The sequence below is a fragment of the Carassius auratus genome, chromosome 19, assembly GCF_003368295.1.
Source record: "Carassius auratus strain Wakin chromosome 19, ASM336829v1, whole genome shotgun sequence".
Taxonomy (NCBI): Eukaryota; Metazoa; Chordata; class Actinopteri; order Cypriniformes; family Cyprinidae; genus Carassius; species Carassius auratus.
The window spans coordinates 12,918,825-12,938,578 of record NC_039261.1 but is presented as its reverse complement, the minus strand read 5'-3'; the positions used below and the strand labels follow the sequence as shown (position 1 = coordinate 12,938,578).

Below are 19,754 nucleotides of genomic sequence, written 5' to 3'. Positions count from 1 at the left end.
CTTCCAGCTCTTCCGGGGGGACCCCGAGGCGTTCCCAGGCCAGCCGGGAGACATAGTCCCTCCAGCGTGTCCTAGGTCTTCCCCGGGGCCTCCTCCCGGTGAGACGTGCCTGGAACACCTCCCTGGGAAGGCGTCGAGGAGGCATCCGAAATAGATACCCGAGCCACCTCAACTGGCTCCTCTCGATGTGGAGGAGCAACGGCTCTACTCTGAGCTCCTCCCGAGTGACCGAGCTTCCCACCCTATCTCTAAGGGAGCGCCCAGCCACCCGATGGAGAAAGCTCATTTCGGCCGCATGTATCCGGGATCTTGCCCTTTCGGTCATGACCCACAGCTCATGACCATAGGTGAGAGTAGGAACGTAGATTGACCGGTAAATCGAGAGCTTTGCCTTACAGCTCAGCTCCTTCTTCACCACGACAGATCGGTACAGCGACCGCATTACTGCAGAAGCTGCACCGATCCGTCTGTCAATCTCACGTTCCGTCCTTTCCTCACTCCTGAACAAGACCCCAAGATACCTGAACTCCTCCACCAACCTGAAGTGGGCAATCCACCCTTTTCCGACTGAGAACCATGGCCTCGGACTTGGAGGTGCTGATTCTCATCCCAGCCGATTCACACTCGGCTGCAAACCGTCCCAGTGCACGCTGAAGGTCCTGGTCTGAGGAGGCCAACACGACAACATCATCCGCAAAAAGCAGAGACGAAATCGTATGGTCCCCAAACCGGACACTCTCCGGCCCTTGGCTGCGCCTAGAAATTCTGTCCATAAAGATTATGAACAGAACCGGTGACAAAGGGCAGCCCTGCCGGAGTCCAACATGCACCGGGACCAGGTCTGACTTACTGCCGGCAATGCGAACCAAGCTCTTGCTCTGGTTGTACAGGGACCGAACAGCCCTAAGTAGGGAGCCGCCGACCCCATACTCCCGGAGCACCCTCCACAGGATGTTGCGAGGAACATGGTCGAATGCCTTCTCCAAATCCACAAAACACATGTGGACTGGTTGGGCAAACTCCCATGAACCCTCCAGCACCCTGGAAAGGGTATAGAGCTGGTCCAGTGTTCCACGACCGAGACGAAAACCACACTGTTCCTCCTTGGGCTCACCACCTGCAGGAGGTAGTGTAAGGGGCCGGTGCATAGTGGATCGGGTAACAGTCGTAGGCGAGACCCTCGACGACCCGATCTCTGGACACGGAATCTGGCTTTAGGGACGTGGAAAGTCAATGGTTACCGTATTTTAGATAAAATCAATAAACAAATAAATCTGTGGTAATCTTTATTCAATCTGGGTTTGTCATAAATCAGAAAACAACACTGATTTAAGTCTCAATAGCTGCATAATAACACTCAAGAAGATTTCCCTTTCAACTGAATTCTTACGTAAATGTAATAATTCAGTTTTTTAATTTTTAATAAATATACAGATATTTCTAAAATTCTGTTTTTGACATTATGAGGTACCATAGCTTAATGAGAAAAAGAAAATAATTTAAACTGCAACATAACACAACTGAAAAGACTGAAAAGAAAAAGAAAAAAAAACCTGGAGGGGGTCTGAATAGATGTTTTTTTCTTCCCAGTATGTTAATAAGCCTGCAGGCCAGGATTTCCATTTGCACCCTATAACTTATAGGACTTATAAGTTATAATTGCAGGGATGTTAAAAGTCCTCAAAATGAAACTTGAGTTAAAGTACACATACTGAGTGAAAACGTACAACTTTAAATTGTACTCAAGTATTAAAAAAAGTACCGTAATCTAAAAATCAATTAATAAAAAAAGATTTTCTTGTTTTATCATATTGAATGACCTTACAAAGTTTTAGTTGGATAGATAGAATGGTTGGGTAAAGGGAAAAAAACAAAAAAAACACAATGAACATGACAAAATTAATAAAACTATACAAAATTAACACAACAGCAAGCCATAAAACCCAAGTTGAAGGATCAGTGTCATCTTAAGTGATTACAGGCATGTGTAAGAAAAACACTGATGTTTTAAATTTCACTCTCATTTACGCTTTGTGTTGTTTTTGAAGAGTGCATTACATGGACTAAAATATTTATTGTGGTTATCTGAAGAAAGGGACTTCTGGGATGACATGAGGGTCAGTAAATAACAGAATTTTAATTTCTCATCTTCAGAGCAAGATGTGATGCATATTCCAGACAGAATACAACTCATCAGGGGCATTAAAGGTTATTTTCTTAAATATTGGTATGTGACTGATTTTGATTAATTACTTTAATTAATAGGCACATCCTGTAATTGTTTAGATTAAAAAATAATTAATTGACAACCCCAATTGTTACTCAGTATATCATTCTAATACCTCTTATCCACTTTCCATTTTCTGTCATGCAATATTTTTGGAGATTTGTAACATTTAACAAATTCAAAGCTATCATGGCCACCAAAATATTAACTGTATTTAAAATCTCATTATTGATTTGATTTGCATTCAATCTTGTGCATTCAGCTAATATTTTGCACAGACAGCTAATAGACAACAAATAATTAATTAAACTGGCTTAAAATAAATTGAAGCCAGACATTTCCCTGATGAAAGTTACAAGTAAAGTTGAAACTTACCTGATTACTGTGTAACATAAAATAAAATGCAAAACTGTAACATCTGTAATAAAGTTAAAATAAAATTCTGAGGACTTTATAGTACTGTATTTTCCTCTGAAATGTGGCCCTGGAGCATAAAATCCGTCCTATGTATTCAGCTTTCAGATAGTGTATAAATCTCAATTTAAAAAAATTGACACTTGGGTCACAAATGTAATCAAGTAAAAGTACAAGTAGTCAGTTAAATTGCACTTGCGTGAAGAACAAATCCCCCAAAACAATACTTGGGTACAGTAATCAAGTAAATTGTAAAAATATCTAAAACATCTTTGAAATTCTGGAAGTTTACAAAAAACAAACCAAAATAAAATTAAACCTAAAAAGTCTACAGTTTATTGTTCACGTTCTTCTCGGACTTAAAAGCAAAACAATTAAAAACAAAAATTTTAAAAAGTCAAATTTCTGACTTTTTTCCCCTGCAGAATATAATAAAACTGTCCCAAAAAATAAATAATAATTCCTCTAGTTCATCGTTAGAAATCTGCATCGAGAGTGAATTCACAGTCCATCACATTTGACATCACTCCAAGTCGTTGGTATTCACCCACCCGCTTCTCGAAAAAATTTGTTTTTCCCTCCAATGAAATCGACTCCATGAAGTCGAAAGGGTTTTCTGACTTGTAAACCTTTTGAGACAGAATTTTAAAAGCATCGTCATATAACTATACAGATTATAAGACAAAAAAATCATAACACAATCCTGATAAAATACTGACTTTGGGCAATCCTAGGTCCATTAGCAGCCGGTCAGCCACAAACTCAATGTATTGCTTCATGAGAGAGCAGTTCATCCCGATCAAATTGACGGGTAAGGCTTCTGTGAGAAACTCCTACAGAAAATCATGCAAATACAAATGCAATTACATTCAAGTCTGAAAAAATGCATTCTGCATTACTCAAGTACAGCAAACTGTACGTACCTGTTCGATGCTCACAGCTTTTGTGATGATGTCTTTCACTCGGTCAGCAGATGGTTTCTTCACCAAGTAGCTGTACAATAGACATGCGAAATTACAGTGCAGCCCCTGTGAAGGTTCAGATGGCACAATCAATAATCAATAACAGCCTTGATTAGATTTTCAGTGGGACTTCTTATTATCTCTAAAGTTTTTATCATGGACACAGGATAACAAGTCTTGATCAAAACAAAATGTAAATATCTTAAATATTTAACCTCATCTCTGCTGATGAGTTCATTGGAGTAGGTGAGTCCGGCCATCAGGCCTCTTTTCTTCAACCAGTAGATGGCAGCAAAGGATCCAGAGAAGAAGATTCCTTCCACTGCTGCGAATGCTACTAATCGCTCTCCTACAACCAAATAGATAAATGTATATATACACTGCTGCTGATCAAGTGTAATAAATATTTTATGCTCATTTTAGGAAGAATTATTATTTTTTTGTTCACACACCAAAAGTTGCGTTTGTGTCAGAGATCCACTGTAAGGCCCAGTCTGCTTTTCGCCTTACACAAGGCATGGTGTGAACTGCATTAAACAAATAGTCCCTGTAAGAAGAAGTTTGGATTTAGAGAGAAAACAAATATATATAAAAAAAAAAAAAAAAAAAAAAAAAAAAAAAAATCTATATATATATATATATATATATATATATATTATTATTATTAATATTATAATATATAGTGCTGTTGTTTTGTTTAATGTCACTATCTATGATTGTTTATAACATGTATATTACAATTTTAATCAAAGATGTTCACAGGTAGAGCAATCATTAACTTTGTGTCTTATGTGTACAATAGTTTTTTGTGGTAAGAAAATAATGTTTTGCAAAGTTGCTTATAAACCACACAAGGTATTTAACTGAATCTTACACCTGTCACCTGTGTACAAGCACTTTAAAAGCTGTAACTGACTTTAAGTAAAGAAAAACACTTTTCACTCAAATCACCTCTCTTTTAGATCCCTTATGTAGGTGTTGATAAGCATGCTGTACATTTCGGAGTGCACGTTCTCTATGAGGATCTGAAAGCCGTAGAAGGAGCGAGCTTCTGGGATCTGCACCTCTTGACTGAACCGCTGCACCTGTGACAAGTAAAGACATGATGTTTGGAAATAACTTCTTGATCTATGCAGTATGAAATTTTCCATTAGGAGATGCACTTGCCAGGTTCTCGTTGACTATCCCATCACTTGCTGCAAAGAAAGCAAGTACATGGGATATGAAGTGTTTCTCTTCAGACTTTAGGCTGTCCCAGTGAACCAAGTCCTTTGATAAATCCACCTAAACAAACCATTGAAATGTTTATCAATTAGAGCCCCTTTCACACTGCACGTCGGACCCGGCATATTGCTGGAACATTGCTGGGTCGCCTTTTGTGTGAAATTGATTCCAGCATTGAAACCCGGGTCGGGGACCTAGTAACATTGCCGGGTTCAACCCGGGACGAGCGCTGTGTGAACAAAAGCCAGATCTAATGCCGTGTCGAAGTGATGATGCGCATTATCTTGCGACTCTTTTACCGGCTGTTTTGAAGGAAGATCAACATTTTCTTCAACCGGTTTATTGAATCGAACTGTCAGAAACAACTACTGATGATCCGAAAAAACCGATGCAACCGGTTCTTGACTCGTGAAGGAGTCATTATCTGGCTCGGCTCGGTGTTCATCTCTTCCTTCACATCAGTTCAGTCAGTGTACTGTAAGAGTACATTAATTACTCCGGGATATTGGTTTGTTTTAACTCAGAGGGAGTGTCAGCCACATTAAATTCATTCAAGTAATTTGTGGATTAAGTCATTTATTCAGACAATGCTGAATAAAGTCGTAGTTTTTGCTATTTTTGGACCAAAATGTATTTTCGATGCTTCAAATTCTAACTGACCCTCTGATGTCACATGGACTACTTTGATGATGTTTTTCTTACCTTCCTGGACATGGACAGTATACTGTACTAGTTTCAATGGAGGGACTGAGAGCTCTCGGACTAAATCTAAAATATCTTAAACTGTGTTCCAAGATAAAAGGAGGTCTCACGGGTTTGGAACGACATGAGGGTGAGTTATTAATGACATAATGGGTGAACTAAACCTTTAAGACTAGCAATGTGTGCTAGTAAAGTAAATAAAGGACATTTTGATTTCATGTGTACTTTAAACTTTTAAACTGTTTACTATATTATAATGAATATTTAATATTACATTTAAACTTTGACATGTTGCATATTAATTTTACTATAGATGAACCTCAAAGCATATGTTAGTGTATCCTGTGTTACTCTATTATGATGCTCTATTTGAGAGCATTTGTAGTGTAGGTATAGGGCCCAAACATAACCTTAAGCCCTGTCCTATGTGATATCTATATCAGCGTCCTGTATTGTCTGTCACAAACTCTGTCTGGTCGATTCGAATTGGCTGTCAATGTTTTTATCGTTTATCAGCTGGGAAAAAATTGATCTGAGAGCAATTTCAACGATATCATTCTGTGCTATTATCGTTATAGCCATGGATTGGATCACGCTGTTCTTACAAAGTGAGAACAATCACAACTTTATTATTACAGTTTTTTGGGGTGAATTTAATACCACCAGAGCCCCGGCGTGGCGGTCGCACGTTGTAATTATTTTGATGGTACAACAGTACAATACATTCAAGTATTTTCATCCAGAATTGGCAAAATTATCATCTTAATATTAAATTGATAAATAAATACAAATAATATTCACCTCCTCGACTGTCCAGAATGAAGCCTGGGCTTGTTTGTACATTTTCCAGATGTCAGGATACTGAATAGGGAAAATGACAAATCGCTTTGGGTTTTCTCTGAGAAGGGGTTCGTCTTCAACACTGTTTGTGTCAACATGCCTGTGACCGTTCTGCAGAAGAAACATAAGTTAATAGAGGAATACGCGTGTTTAAAGATTTCAAATTCACTATTGTCTTCATACATCTACATCATTCATTATGAAAGCGCGAGGGGAACGAACCGATGACGAATCTGCTTACGAAAAATTTAATTGGCCGGCTTTCATCTACACGTGATTTCAACGACAACACTCAATTCTATATACATAAAATATAACAGCAGAAAATAACCATCAAAATCCGTTTTTGATTCCGTGTATCCAGAGCCGTGTTTATCCGTACCGTAATGCTACAACGTATATTTAATCCACATATCGCTGTCGCTATCCGCGACACATAATATTTTTCCTGACACTATCATTATTATACAAAATACGTTAATTTCATTTTCATAAATGATATATATCGTTGTATTTAACTCCACGGTTACTTTACCTAAAGCGCGAGGCTCTTATGAAAGCCCAGAGCCGCATACATAACAAGGCAGGCAGATTCAACATTTATTCTAATGCTTTAGAGTAAGTTTATTATTACCTGATATTCCATAATGTTCGCCAGAGTGTGTCTTAGACCAGAGTTCACGGTTATATTCGTCTTTGGTCAGCAGCGGTCTCTCTGCGTCGTCTGTCATTGAGGGTTAGCTCTTGTTTTAAAGTCTAGGCTCACAACACGCGTCTAGCTCCTCCTCTACTGTACAGAAATTAACCCTTTCGCTTCTCATGTCTTACATAAAGCTAACATTATTAAAATAAGGAACCACCCTCAGCTAGTTCAAAATATATGTAATGTCAGTCCGCATTGCTTTGAGAATTCAAGTTTACATCAAGCACTTTGAGACAAACAAAAAACCGACTCGATCGTATTTGCTCAGAAATGTATTAAATTAATATTTAATTACTTTTACAAGCACAATTTTACAGCCAAAAACAGGCAATGGTCCATTAGTGGACTTAGACAAAAGGTATATTTCATTTCTAAGAGGTCTGATATTATAAAACAGTGAGCTGTTACAACCAAACTTAGACACCATGCTAGAGACACAAGAGGTTTAACATGAATTTGAAATATACAACATTTGAATTTTTACGATTTTAGATTGAGAACTAGTGCATTGCAGCATTTCATCTGATTGTGGTGAAACTTGTTTTTTAGGTGTTACTTAAAGTTAATGTGATCTCTGTTGTTAACAGAATCATAACACCAGGCAGTCTTTATAGTTTTATAAAGCATACCATTAAAGAAAACATGAGCCCAATTTACATGGATCTTCAACTGATAAACTGGCAGAATGTTTGAAACCTTTTGAAGGGACACTGCAAATTACAGCACATTCAACCACAGAGCACTGTGAAACATATAAGGACCTTTGGAAATACTGTCATGTGATGCACCACATGTAATGAGGAAACCATAATTTGGCATGAGGAGCACAGAGAAGCTCCCTAATCCTATAAAACCCTTGAAAAGTGAGAACAAGAGAAAAGGGACAGAACTGCTAAACCAGTTTTCACTTGTTCAAGCACTATTTGTGCAGAATCTAAAATCTATCCTGATTTGAGACAAATGCATCTTGTTGTACGGACAACTCATTTACAAGACTGTCAGTAGGTCATCTATATATGTATACACAATAAAATAAAATTAGTTTAAGATCTATGTAAACGGTGTTTGATTTAAGAAACCCAAGATTTGGGTGCCATCTCCACAGTTATCCATTTTGTTGCATATGTTATTTCAGATGGGTTTTCTGTCATTCTTTTTGAGTGATAAGGAAAGTTAGCCTTGTGTAATTGTGAGAAACTGAGGTAACAATATCAATCAATTAGTTTTTGACCAAGTCATTATTTCTCCCCCACCAAAACAAATATAATCTTCCACCCCTTGACTGTAGGAATGTTGACTCTGCAAGCTATTCACATGACCAGTGGTTAGTGGACAGAGCTTGGCTCTTTTACAAGCCATACTGGACCAATGAGAGGTTTTTCATGGTATCATCAAGAGAAATTCCAGCCTCTTGCATCTCAAACCTAGCGGAAAACAACAAACAGCATGATTTTAACTTTAACCCTTGTGCTGTGCTGAAAGTCCTTTACCTAATTATGCTATATTATCACCAAATCCTGTATTCAATCTTTCTGTCAACATGTTTTCTTTCAATAAGCACATGCTTTGTATTGATCCAAGCATATGCAACTCAGTTTTTGAGCGAAAAAAACAACAACAAAAAAAACAATTTTTTGTTGAAAATTTTGCCAATGTTCACTCAAAAGCTCAGATCAATGAGGCCTACGACCAATCAGTTCCAGATAAAAGCTAAAAAAAGATTGAATCCAGAACATAAAGTGACAGAATCACTTTTTATAATGGGTGAAATAAAAACCATTTGAAGCCAGAACAAAAGGTCAAATGCAATGTGATCTTAATCACCAGTCATCTGTGGAGATGGTGTAATACACAGGTGGTTGGTCTGTGTCACTGAGGGTTGCTGGACCCTCCTGACCACTGGCCCCCATGTTGCTGAAAATGAGCCAGTCCCCAACAGCGAGCTCAGGGAGCAGGCAGTGCTCCACCACCTGGTCCAGTGGGTCACACGATGGACCCCACAGGCTGCTGGAAAACACGGGCTCATCTAGGGTGAGCGACAGCTGAGAAACACAAAACAATGAGTTTAGAAATCTCAGGCTTATAACTTAATCAACTATTGTTTGTACATGAGTGTTATTTACCTTGTGGACAGAAGGTGTGGTGATGGCTTTTCCAAACAACTTCCCCATGAAAGACCCATAAACACCATCGTTCATGTAATATACAAATTCTGGTCCATCGTTTGGGGCCAGCTTATCTGGAGTGCAAAAGACACAGTGAGAAAATAAGGCAGATGTATCTAATGCCACATTTGAAATTGATCAAAAAAGTTCATCAAGCTTGTCCTAAGACAAGAACGCATTTTGGTTTTAAGTTTTAGGACAACTTTGATGAAAGGTTTTGATCCACTTCAAATGTTGACAACTGTATATCTCAAACATGATGGGACTCACCATGAGTGCTGCTATGGAGATCCCGGTATATTGCTTTTTTGCCAATAACATTGACAGCCAGAGTGAAGGAAAACACAAAGAAATTTCCCGGTTCACCGATGACACTCACTCCAGATGCTGAGGGGAAATAGGCCTCCATTAGGGGTTCAACGATCGAATTTACCTGATCAAACAGACATGAAAGAAAAGCTTTGAGTAAGTGGATGATATTCAAAAAAAGAAAAACAAATAAGACTCATGCTTGCCGTACCTGTTTCAACTGAAACTCAGAACCACTGAATCCTCCACCAATATCCAGGATCTTCATGTCAAAGCCTAGTTCCTTCTGCAGAAGTAAGGAAGACTCAGCACTCCAAGAGATACATGACATGTACTAATAAATATAAATTAAATGATTGTATTATAACGTAAATATTACTACTCACCGCCATGTCAAAGATGCAGCGGGCGTCTGACAGTGCATGGGTGTATGCTTGGGGATCTCGGCATGATGCTGGTACCTGGAACCTGCAGAAAAAAAGTCCCACTTTCTAAAAGCTCTAAACAAGACAAAGTGATTCTCAGCAAATTAGTGGTGACCAAGTCAGTTGACTTACGTGACTCCAACCACATTCACACTCAACTCCTTGGCCATTTCCAGAAGGTGTCTACAGCTCTTCAGGGAGCAACCAATGGTCACACTTGCTTCCTCAACCTGTGCGTCAGTAGACACTTGAAGCAAAAGCCTGTTAAGAGAAGAACAGTGCAGAAGGAGAATTACATCATAATATTATATAATAAACACTTACTATAAATAAATAATACAATATAAAATAAACTACTAACTATTAACTACAAATTTTGCTTCAGTAAAATCCTAATTTGCTTCTTATTAATAGATAATAAGGTATTTGTTAGTTTAGGCATGGGTTAGGATTAAGAGCTCTAAAACACGGTCATGCAGAATAAGACATTAATACGTTCTTTATAAGTACTAATTAATAAACAATATGCAAGTAAAATGTATGCTAATAAGTAACTGGTTAATACTAGATGATTGGTCCTTTAAACTAAAGTGTAACTGAAACTTTAACTGACTTTTGAATGTCCTATAAAATACACATGCATATATATTGTCACAATGTATATTATACACATACACAGTATGTTTTAAGGACTTACTTTGCCTCTGGATGAACACGGGCAATTTTGCGAAGCTCTGCCTCATTTTCACACACCAAATAGTTAATGCCGATCTTGGCCGCATGTTTAATGAGTGAAAGCTGCTTACAAACTCCAGACAGGATGATGTTCTCAGGAGGGACATCATGATTGAGTACCAATGTGGTTTCAGCCTGAAAGTAGTAAGTACATTTCTATAAGTTGGTGTGCCTTCAAAATATACGTTTTTAGATCTTTCCAATATCTGTAGCTAGGTATCAAATAAAAAGTTACCTTATTTGCACAGACAAAACCAACGCCAAGAGCAGACAGGACTTCAATGACTACAGGGCTGCTGTTACAGCTGACTGGGTAGAAGGGGCGAATGAGAGGCATAGTGGTCTTCCACAGGACATGCTGTCTCATTAGGGCCCCAAGGTCGGCCACAACAAATGCATTCTTTTCAGCCTGATAAACAAAATCAGATCGATCAATGAAAAAGACAGAAACAACACCGCTGTGTTCCATTTGTTCACTAAAACAGATGTTCATAACACAGCCTGACATTTACTTGGAGAGAGACTGATTTTCTGAACTCACCAGATTCTGCTCATAGACGTGGTTCTCGATAACATCATCAAGGGTCGTTCCTCCCTCAAGTAGTTCAACTAAGTAGTTTGGTGCATCAACAAATCCTTTCATCTCAACCGTATTCCGCAAATCCGACAATCATAGAGAGTTTACTGAGCCGCTGGGGTATTCTGGGTATGCAACAAACTGTTCAGGGGAAACCAAAACATAGTAGTTTCATTACAGCAACATGCGTAACATACAAATATCATTAGGTTTTCACACAAAACTTTACGTCAAGGTGTACAACTACAACACCGACCCACATATTTCAAAACAGTGTGTTTAATGAGCAAACTTTGAACTGGAAGTTCAAAGTCATTGTAAGGTTATCATTGATCTAAATAGGGTTTCTATGAGGCTAATAAAACACAAGAGGCAGGGAAAATGAATCACATAACTAGAGAAAGCATCACAAGTCCATCTTTAGAGATGATGACAACACACAGGCTTCAAGAATGTGGCCTACAGGCTATTTTGATGGTATTACCAATGGATTTGTGCAGTAGAAACGAGTGACAAAGTTGTTACCTATAAGCCACCATCAGTGTTATGTAAAACCAAACACAATCCACTACAGTTGGATGAGTGCAGACAGAGATTTTCAGCATAATTCAATAAATCATACTATTATGTAAATGTCTCCCAACGGTGCTTCAGGAGGGATGTGTCTAATGTTTATGAACTCACATGGACAACGTGGGAGATGGTCCTCTCCTGCTATCAACTAGGATCCCAAGGCGGCTCAGCGTTGAAGTCAAACTGCTCGCGGTAGAGGGCCTCCCCTAGGCCTTCTGGGTAGCGATTATACACTCGCAGAGAGAGTGGGGAGCCCTGTGAAGCCACAGAAACAGGTGTATACATCAGTATTTGACTTACAAGAGCAGCTGATGGATTAAGTAAACTTATATAAGACAAATGTACCCAGGCAGGTTAGAACATTTCTGAAATAACTCTCGACTTTTCTTAATACAGATGCATTACACATTTTCAGCATCGCTTTATTTGTAGGCTGTGTTTTTATGAAGTGACCGCTTATTTATTGCTGTACTTTGTACTTAACTAGTTAAACGGACCCGATGATCAGATACTCCATGTTCTCATTTTTAAGCATTCAACAACACAGTCTTATCTGGATCTTCCCACATGTTATCAATAAATGAAGTAACTTGCTGAACATTTATCAGAGGTCATGGTGTTTGTTTCTACACGTGGACACCGCCTTAACCATATAAAGCCTAATGTAGCATGGCATGACACATTCATTTCTTAAGCATCTAAATGATTAACAACTTCATTAACATTTGGCTGGAGAAACACAACCTACTACTTTTATATTGTTAGTAACATCGTAAGATGGACAATTAAGGGACTAAAGCAAGTTGATCACCTTTTAGAAACATCATGTTAAAGCATGAATATCAAATATAATATATTTATATGATAAATATGAAATCATCTTTGCATTATATTTTTCAATCATCTTACAAAGAAATTTTATTGAAAGGTACAGAATGACAACTAATATATATATATATATATATATATATATATATATAAAATCCATAATTCAGAAACTCATCTTAATGTTCTCACTATATCTTAATACATGGGTTATGAAATCCTAATATATATCCAAAAAAATAAATACTTTAGAAAAAAATTATTTTCTCTAAAGGTTCAATAAAGTGTTCTAGTTAAAAAAAAAATATATGTTCCCAGCTATTACTTCACATGTCAAACTTTACATTTATAGTTATTATGGTATAATAAGCATAAAAGTGACTTTTGTTTTGGTATGAGGTACGTTAATGTTTTACCAAAACAGATGTTTCTTAGAAAAACAAGATTTTAAACACACTTAGGCCTAACTAGTGTCAGCATAATAGACAATCTTATATTAGAAAACAGTTAAGTTATTATATACATGTAATGTGTAACACGCTCGTCATTCAATAACCTGATAGGACATGTCATAAGCGCCTGGGTTTGTCCACTGAATCAGCTCACTAACCGTTTAGCAGACTAAACCCGCGCCATTTATATAAATAAACATGTGAAATCCTCATAATTTGTGAGTTTTAAATGTATTTCTCGTTGTCCTTCACGCAGCACCGCCGTTGCCCGTATAACAAGCGCGAGTACAACCAACCGCCATGTTGTGTCACGGCTCCTTACAGCAGACGGAGGATTTCTCCGGGATGAAGACTAAAAAACAACAACAAACGCAGTACTTACGTGAGATAACGGCCTGAATGATTTGGAAAATCGTCTTCTCTTTTTCGGCGGAATTTTTAAAGAGTGGTGGGGACACAAATAGAAGAAAGAAGATGGGCTGTGTGTGCCATATGCCTGGGCGAGGATAGCTCGGCGGAACACAAGAGCGCTGCTGTCGGTCTCAGGAAGAAATGTTCGCTGCTGCTGGAGGTAGTGATGTGTCGTTCTTGAACGATTCGTTCATTTTGAACGAATCTTTAATGTGACTCGGGAAGAACGAGTCGTCTCGGGGAGTGATTCGTTCAGTCGCGCATGCGCATTATTCTATGGGTTCTGTTCTAGTAGTAGTAATTCACCTGTCATTCAATGCAGTCTTGAGCCGGAAAGAGAATTGATTAGTTCATAGTTCGAGTCTATCGGGTTTTTGACTCGTTCCTCAATCACGTGACAGCCCAATACGTTAAACCCAATGCAGCATGAGCCGGAAAGAGAATTGATTAGTTCATAGTTCGAGTCTGTCGGGTTTTTGACTCGTTCCTCAATCACGTGACAGCCCAATACATTAAACCCAATGCAGCATGAGCCGGAAAGAGAATTGATTAGTTCATAGTTCGAGTCTATCGGGTTTTTGACTCGTTCATTAATCACGTGACAGCCCAATACGTTAAACCCAATGCAATTTGAGCCGGAAAGAGAATTGATTAGTTCATCTCATGAGTCTTCGGGTCGAGTCGTTCCTTAATCACGTGACAGACCCATACGCTAAAACCATAGACACTGACAGTAAAAGAATGCAGATAATTGAATAGTTCATCTTTCGGTTCTTCGGGTTTTTCGTTCTTTTGTACTGTGTGACAACATTGGCTAGAGTAATTAGTTCATTTACAACTTTCCTTAAAAAATGGGTGCGTAGTACTTATTTATTATTAGTATTATTTACTCTTACAGTAACGTGATGCATTTCTGGTTTCAAATTGTTGTTTTTAATTTCTGTCATGGTGGTACTTTTCCATAACACTGAATGTGGAAATAAATAGTTGGTTATGCTTAAAATGTTGATCTTTTTTTCTGTCTGTTTGTTTTTGTTTAGTTGTGCAGTTATTAAATCAGATTGTCTGTGTAAACCATACTTTTGTAACATATGACACTTTATAAACATTAAAAACACTGTACATACTTTTGAATAGTTGTTTATTGTTTATTACAGAAAAGCTTTTTAACAAAGAAAAAAATTAAATTAAAATAATAAAAATGTAAATAATTAAAAATGAAATTAAAATGAAAAGATAATAAAGCCACAGGGTCTAATAACCTTAACAAATGAACTTTAAAAGTACAATATATAAAAAAAAGAAAAACTAAATATTGCACAACAAGCTATTCCCAAAATAATTTTAAACCATTTGAATAAAAAATAAATGAAAATTAAGAGATACTAAAGCAATGGAGCCTTATAACAATAACAAATTACCTTTTAAAATCACAACAACAAAAATATTGCACAACAAGCTAGTCTTTTTCTAAATAAATAAAAATAAATAAGCTTTAAAATAAATAACACACTGTGGCTATATTTTTAGGACTTGCTTTAAGGCATGTTTACATTATTAAAAAAACAACAAGCTCCCTGACCTTGGATGGGCTGAGTCTGTGAGTTCTTCTATCTGAGATAATCTGCCCAGTTTTAGAAAAAAAAAATTCAGATGGCACGGATGTGGCCACAATGCAAAGTCTTGTCTTTGTGACTTCAGAAAGGCTTGTGTATACTGGTGAACATCTCCTCCACCAGGCCAGAGGGTCTGATGTGCGGGGTAAGAGTGGCTCTGCAAGGTTGGCCATCATAGCATCTGAGGTCTCAGAAGAGGTAGCAGAAGGCCTCAAACTTGCTACCCTTTCGTCAAAGTCTTCCCAAAACATGGCCCCTGCACTGGCAGTGAACCAGGATCTGAAACTCCTCACTCTGAGCTGGGTTAAAACTGTTAAAGCTGAAGTTATCATAACCTTAATGTCTTTAACATTTGTCTTTAACATTAATAATTCAAATTCAAAATGTTATTTGCTTTTAATGTATGTCATTATGTCCTTTTTTGAGCAATCTTCTTATACATATATTACACCAATATGTCAAGTCTGCCTAGGAAAAGCAATTATTATACCAGCAAACTCAAAATTGGAGTAAAAATGAACAAACTAGTCTATAAATACTTTTTATTGTAAGCTTGGATTATTATATTATTATATAGCCTAGTGTTTATTTACCGATAGACAGTCAAGAAGACAAATTAATCAAAATTTTATTTATAACAGGGTTTTATTTATTTATAAAATAATAACAAACCACAGATCCTCAACAAACAGTAACAAAAACACAGTGACAAATGTCAGAAATAGCGCATGGGGCTGTCACGTGATTAAGGAACGAGTCAAACTCGACCCGAAAGACTCATGAGATGAACTAATCAATTCTCTTTCCGGCTCGAGACCGCATTGGTTTCGCGTATGGGGCTGTCACGTGATTAAGGAACGAGTCAAACTCGACCCGAAAGACTCATGAGATGAACTAATCAATTCTCTTTCCGGCTCAAGACCGCGTTAGTTTCGCGTATGGGGCTGTCACGTGATTAAGGAACGAGTCAAACTCGACCCGAAAGACTCATGAGATGAACTAATCAATTCTCTTTCCGGCTCAAGACCGCGTTAGTTTCGCGTATGGGGCTGTCACGTGATTAGGGAACGAGTCAAACTCGACCCGAAAGACTCATGAGATGAACTAATCAATTCTCTTTCCGGCTCAAGACCGCGTTAGTTTTGCGTATGGGGCTGTCACGTGATTAAGGAATGACTTAAACCCGAAGACTTCTTGTCAGATAAGAGGTGAGATGAGCTAATCACAGACTGAAGACCCAGGTAAAGAATGAGTATTTTTTTCTTTATCTCATAGCATTTTATTTTTGTATTGTTTGTCGTGTGATCATCTTTGCGTAAGTACTAGATGTGTTGGGGAGGTAGCACTTAATATTTTAATAACATTTTGCTAAAATGAACGAAATGAACGAAATGACTCGAAAAAAGATTCGTTCATTTTGCTGAACGAGACTCAAAAGTCCGAGTCGGTAAAATGATCCGAACTTCCCATCACTAGCTGGAGGAAGGCGGGAGAAACGGTTGATAGAGAACAAGGGGCAGGGCCTAACATACTGTTTCTACTACAGCAAAGGCTTGGCTTGCGAAGAGCTACGTGACTGGCTCAAGTCTGCTCGTCCTGGGGAGGATTTCCAAGAAACGCCAGCCCACTCTCATTAATATTCATGAGCTCAGCCTTTAGCTTAGTAGGACTCGGATAGCGGTGGGCGGGGCCTCCTGTACTCATGAAAGAATCATGTTCTTATGGCAAATTCCTTTTAGAGAAACACGTGTATGGGCCGACGTGGGCTCTGTTTATATTGCTCAATACTCTGCTTGTACTTTCTGACACGCTTCACTTCTCTTTTTTTGTCATTATATGAAAGTCATTGTTGTCTAATTGAGAATTATAGTATTTTTTTTGCCGTAGTGTAATGTACATTGTTATACTATACAACCATATCACCAGATCAACCAGTGAAATAATTTAAAAATGTAGTTCTGTAAATTTTTTGTTAAACGTTTGATCATCATCAAACATCAGTTGTATTCCTTCTGATTCACAATGAAGAAATCAACAATGCTGAAGTTTACAGCTGGCTAAGCTGTCATTACAACATATCACAACATACACACCACTGTAAGATGCAAGTGTTTTCAAAGCTGTTTATTAGGTGAAAGGTCATATTTTATGGTTTCAGGTTCTAGTTTGTTTGCCAAAGAATTTCAGATAATTCCCTTAAACAGACTAAAAAGCTTAATTTTCAGACAAATATCTTGTTACAGTGCACATGCCTACACTGAAGGTCTTGTTTTGTTTCAGTGAATTGATGGCAAACATTGAGATCCTTGACACTTTTTCTGCAAATCATGTTATTTACCAAAAATAATACATTTTAATTGACTTGAATTTAACATATTATCTTGTATCAGTTAAGTAGTAACATAAATGTGTATCAGTTCATTATCGTATTGTGGCATTACTGGCAGATTTCTATGCTGTTGGACACCATGCTGTACATGCTCAGATAACATTAACCTATATTTTATCTGCTATATCATATTTACACAACCAGTTTAATTTAGGTGAATTAGTGAATTCAGCAATTACGATATTGAATCTCAGGAACATCTTTTTTTTACAACTGTATGTATGAAGTGTTAGTTACTAAAGAATGTAATACGTTTTGAGTATCACAAGTTTAGAGTTTTTATGCAAAACAAAGGTTGTCTGATTATATGTAAGTTGTATTTAGATAAATATAGATTTCTTAAAGCTGCTCCAAGTTTGGCATTTAAACAAATCATTTATTTGAATTGTTCTTTAAACATTTTAATAAATTGTAATACTTAAAAGTAGCTATATTTTTATATATGTATTTTGGCATATACCAGTTTGTTATTTGAAGGGTTAAAAGATCCCCACATTGCGCATTCTGAACGCATTGTCAACTAGAGCGAAACACGTCTCTCCGATCAGCTGACTGGAAGTTTGATGATGAAGTGTGTTATCTGTGTTTCAGTAATGTTTTATTAAAACTATTTTCAGTTTTAACAGATTCTTTTGTAGATTATTGAAGTGACTTATATCAATGGTAAGTATCGCCGAATAAGATTTTTTTTTTTTTTTTTTGATAGTTGTGACAGGCTATATTTACAGACATCAGAAAAGCCCATTTAACCCATCGCATCACGTAATAATAATTCCTTACATTTATATAGCGCTTTTCTCGGCACTCAAAAATAGAAGGGATAATCTTCTTAATCACCACCAGTGTGCAGCATCCACCTGGACCTGAACGTGTACTAGGCTAAATCAGTGTGCACTTGTTCAGTCTTTAAATGCTGTTTTATAACAAAGTTCGGGAGGAACAGTCGCAGTTCATTAACCTGATTAACACAAGTGGAGACCAATCAGTAATCAACTCATGACAAGGTATAAATAACAGCAGAACCTATCTCTGTTCATCGACGGTTTTCAGCATCCCTCCTCCACCCCATTTCTCCTCACTTATAGATCCATCTACTCTTACCACAACCGGGGGGAGTACTCTGGGTTCGGGCCACATCCCGAGCTCGGAGCCCTCCACCCGGACAGCACGCCAAATACGCATAAACTTACGGTATTAATATACGTAGATGTGAACTCGTGAAACACACGAGTAAAAGCAGGACACCTGTTATATGTTGAGGGGGACAGCTTTTATTATCTACTGCTGCCAGTGTTGGGTAGAGTTACTTTGGAAAGTAGTTAGTTAGGTTACAACGTTACCATCAATTAAAAGTAATCAGTTATGATACAGCGTTACCTATTCATAAAAGTAACGCGTTAGAGTACTCATGCATTACCAAAAATTAAAAGCCGTTTGCAGCGGCTCACACACGACAGACACAGCCCCCGGCCCCTTTAAATGCACCTAGAAGTCGTGACTCCCGACAATGAATAACGTCAGTCATCTGACTAAATTAACACTGCAGGATAACATTAACAGGAAAGACAGTCAGCAATCGGCTATTCCACATGGCGTTTTATTTATTTATTATCACAGAACATATTATTAATCAAAATTCGCACCTAACGTAACCAAGTATGCTTACTTGTAAACACAACCTTAAACAGGCTTGCAGATTTAAATCCATTTAGAAATGATGAACAACCAGCCAGCCAATGATCTAACAGAAATTAACAGCTGCCTGTCAAACAAAAATGATAACAAACCGAATTAAATCCTTCACTGCCACACAGGCAAATGACAAATCGCTTAATAGCCGAACTAATAATCATTAAAGTGTCACTCACAGTCACAAGCCTAAATTCGCTTTAACACAGTCCTCTTACATTTACTCTTCAAAGTAGTGATTAAAACGTAGCGTTAAATTTGAGGTAGAATTTTTGGCGACAGAAGCTTTTCACCAAAGCAGAGTGTGCATTTTACCGTTATGTTCTTTTCTTTTTCGTTGACAAATTGAAAATAATGTGCATACTTCCATAAACCAAACGCTGTCCTCTCTGCCATCTTGCCGGGAGTTCGAAAAAAAAAAACCCCCACACACACACACAGGGTCAGGCGCAGGGCACAGACGCATCACAGCCATTGACTTTACGATCACAGAGTTTCGGCTCCGCTGATACATCC

At 37.7% G+C, this 19,754-nt stretch overlaps 2 protein-coding genes across 2 annotated transcripts; both read right to left on the bottom strand.

Moving 5' to 3' along the window:
- Window positions 1-1,273: 1,273 nt before the first annotated feature.
- Window positions 1,274-7,179, bottom strand: rrm2b (ribonucleotide reductase M2 b). Its single transcript, XM_026288977.1, has 9 exons — window positions 7,004-7,179; window positions 6,331-6,480; window positions 4,771-4,887; window positions 4,555-4,688; window positions 4,056-4,150; window positions 3,819-3,952; window positions 3,565-3,669; window positions 3,361-3,474; window positions 1,274-3,270 (listed from the first exon to the last, which is right to left on the bottom strand). Exons 1-9 carry the CDS (start codon window positions 7,013-7,015, stop codon window positions 3,118-3,120), a joined length of 1,014 nt encoding a protein of 337 aa, XP_026144762.1. The 5' UTR covers window positions 7,016-7,179; the 3' UTR covers window positions 1,274-3,117.
- A 155-nt stretch (window positions 7,180-7,334) lies between these two features.
- Window positions 7,335-13,684, bottom strand: azin1b (antizyme inhibitor 1b). Its single transcript, XM_026288976.1, has 12 exons — window positions 13,516-13,684; window positions 11,968-12,111; window positions 11,248-11,424; window positions 10,942-11,115; window positions 10,669-10,841; window positions 10,104-10,232; window positions 9,933-10,014; window positions 9,758-9,832; window positions 9,508-9,670; window positions 9,196-9,311; window positions 8,897-9,114; window positions 7,335-8,496 (listed from the first exon to the last, which is right to left on the bottom strand). The coding sequence occupies exons 3-12, from the start codon at window positions 11,347-11,349 to the stop codon at window positions 8,421-8,423; spliced, it is 1,308 nt and encodes a 435-aa protein (XP_026144761.1). The 5' UTR covers window positions 11,350-11,424; window positions 11,968-12,111; window positions 13,516-13,684; the 3' UTR covers window positions 7,335-8,420.
- Between the last annotated feature and the right edge of the window lie 6,070 nt (window positions 13,685-19,754).

Excerpts from the sequence above, each read along its gene's own strand:
- rrm2b (XM_026288977.1), bottom strand. Across the intron at positions 4,689-4,770 it reads GGATAGTCAACGAGAACCTG|GTGCAGCGGTTCAGTCAAGA; the intron begins GCAAGTGCATCT and ends TACTTGTCACAG. Across the intron at positions 3,475-3,564 it reads AAGCTGTGAGCATCGAACAG|GAGTTTCTCACAGAAGCCTT; the intron begins GTACGTACAGTT and ends GATTTTCTGTAG.
- azin1b (XM_026288976.1), bottom strand. The coding sequence starts at position 11,349 with ATGAAAGGATTTGTTGATGCACCAAACTACTTAGTTGAACTACTTGAG. Across the intron at positions 10,233-10,668 it reads CGTGTTCATCCAGAGGCAAA|GCTTTTGCTTCAAGTGTCTA; the intron begins GTAAGTCCTTAA and ends TTCTCTTAACAG. Across the intron at positions 9,312-9,507 it reads TCTCCATAGCAGCACTCATG|ATAAGCTGGCCCCAAACGAT; the intron begins GTGAGTCCCATC and ends TTTGCACTCCAG.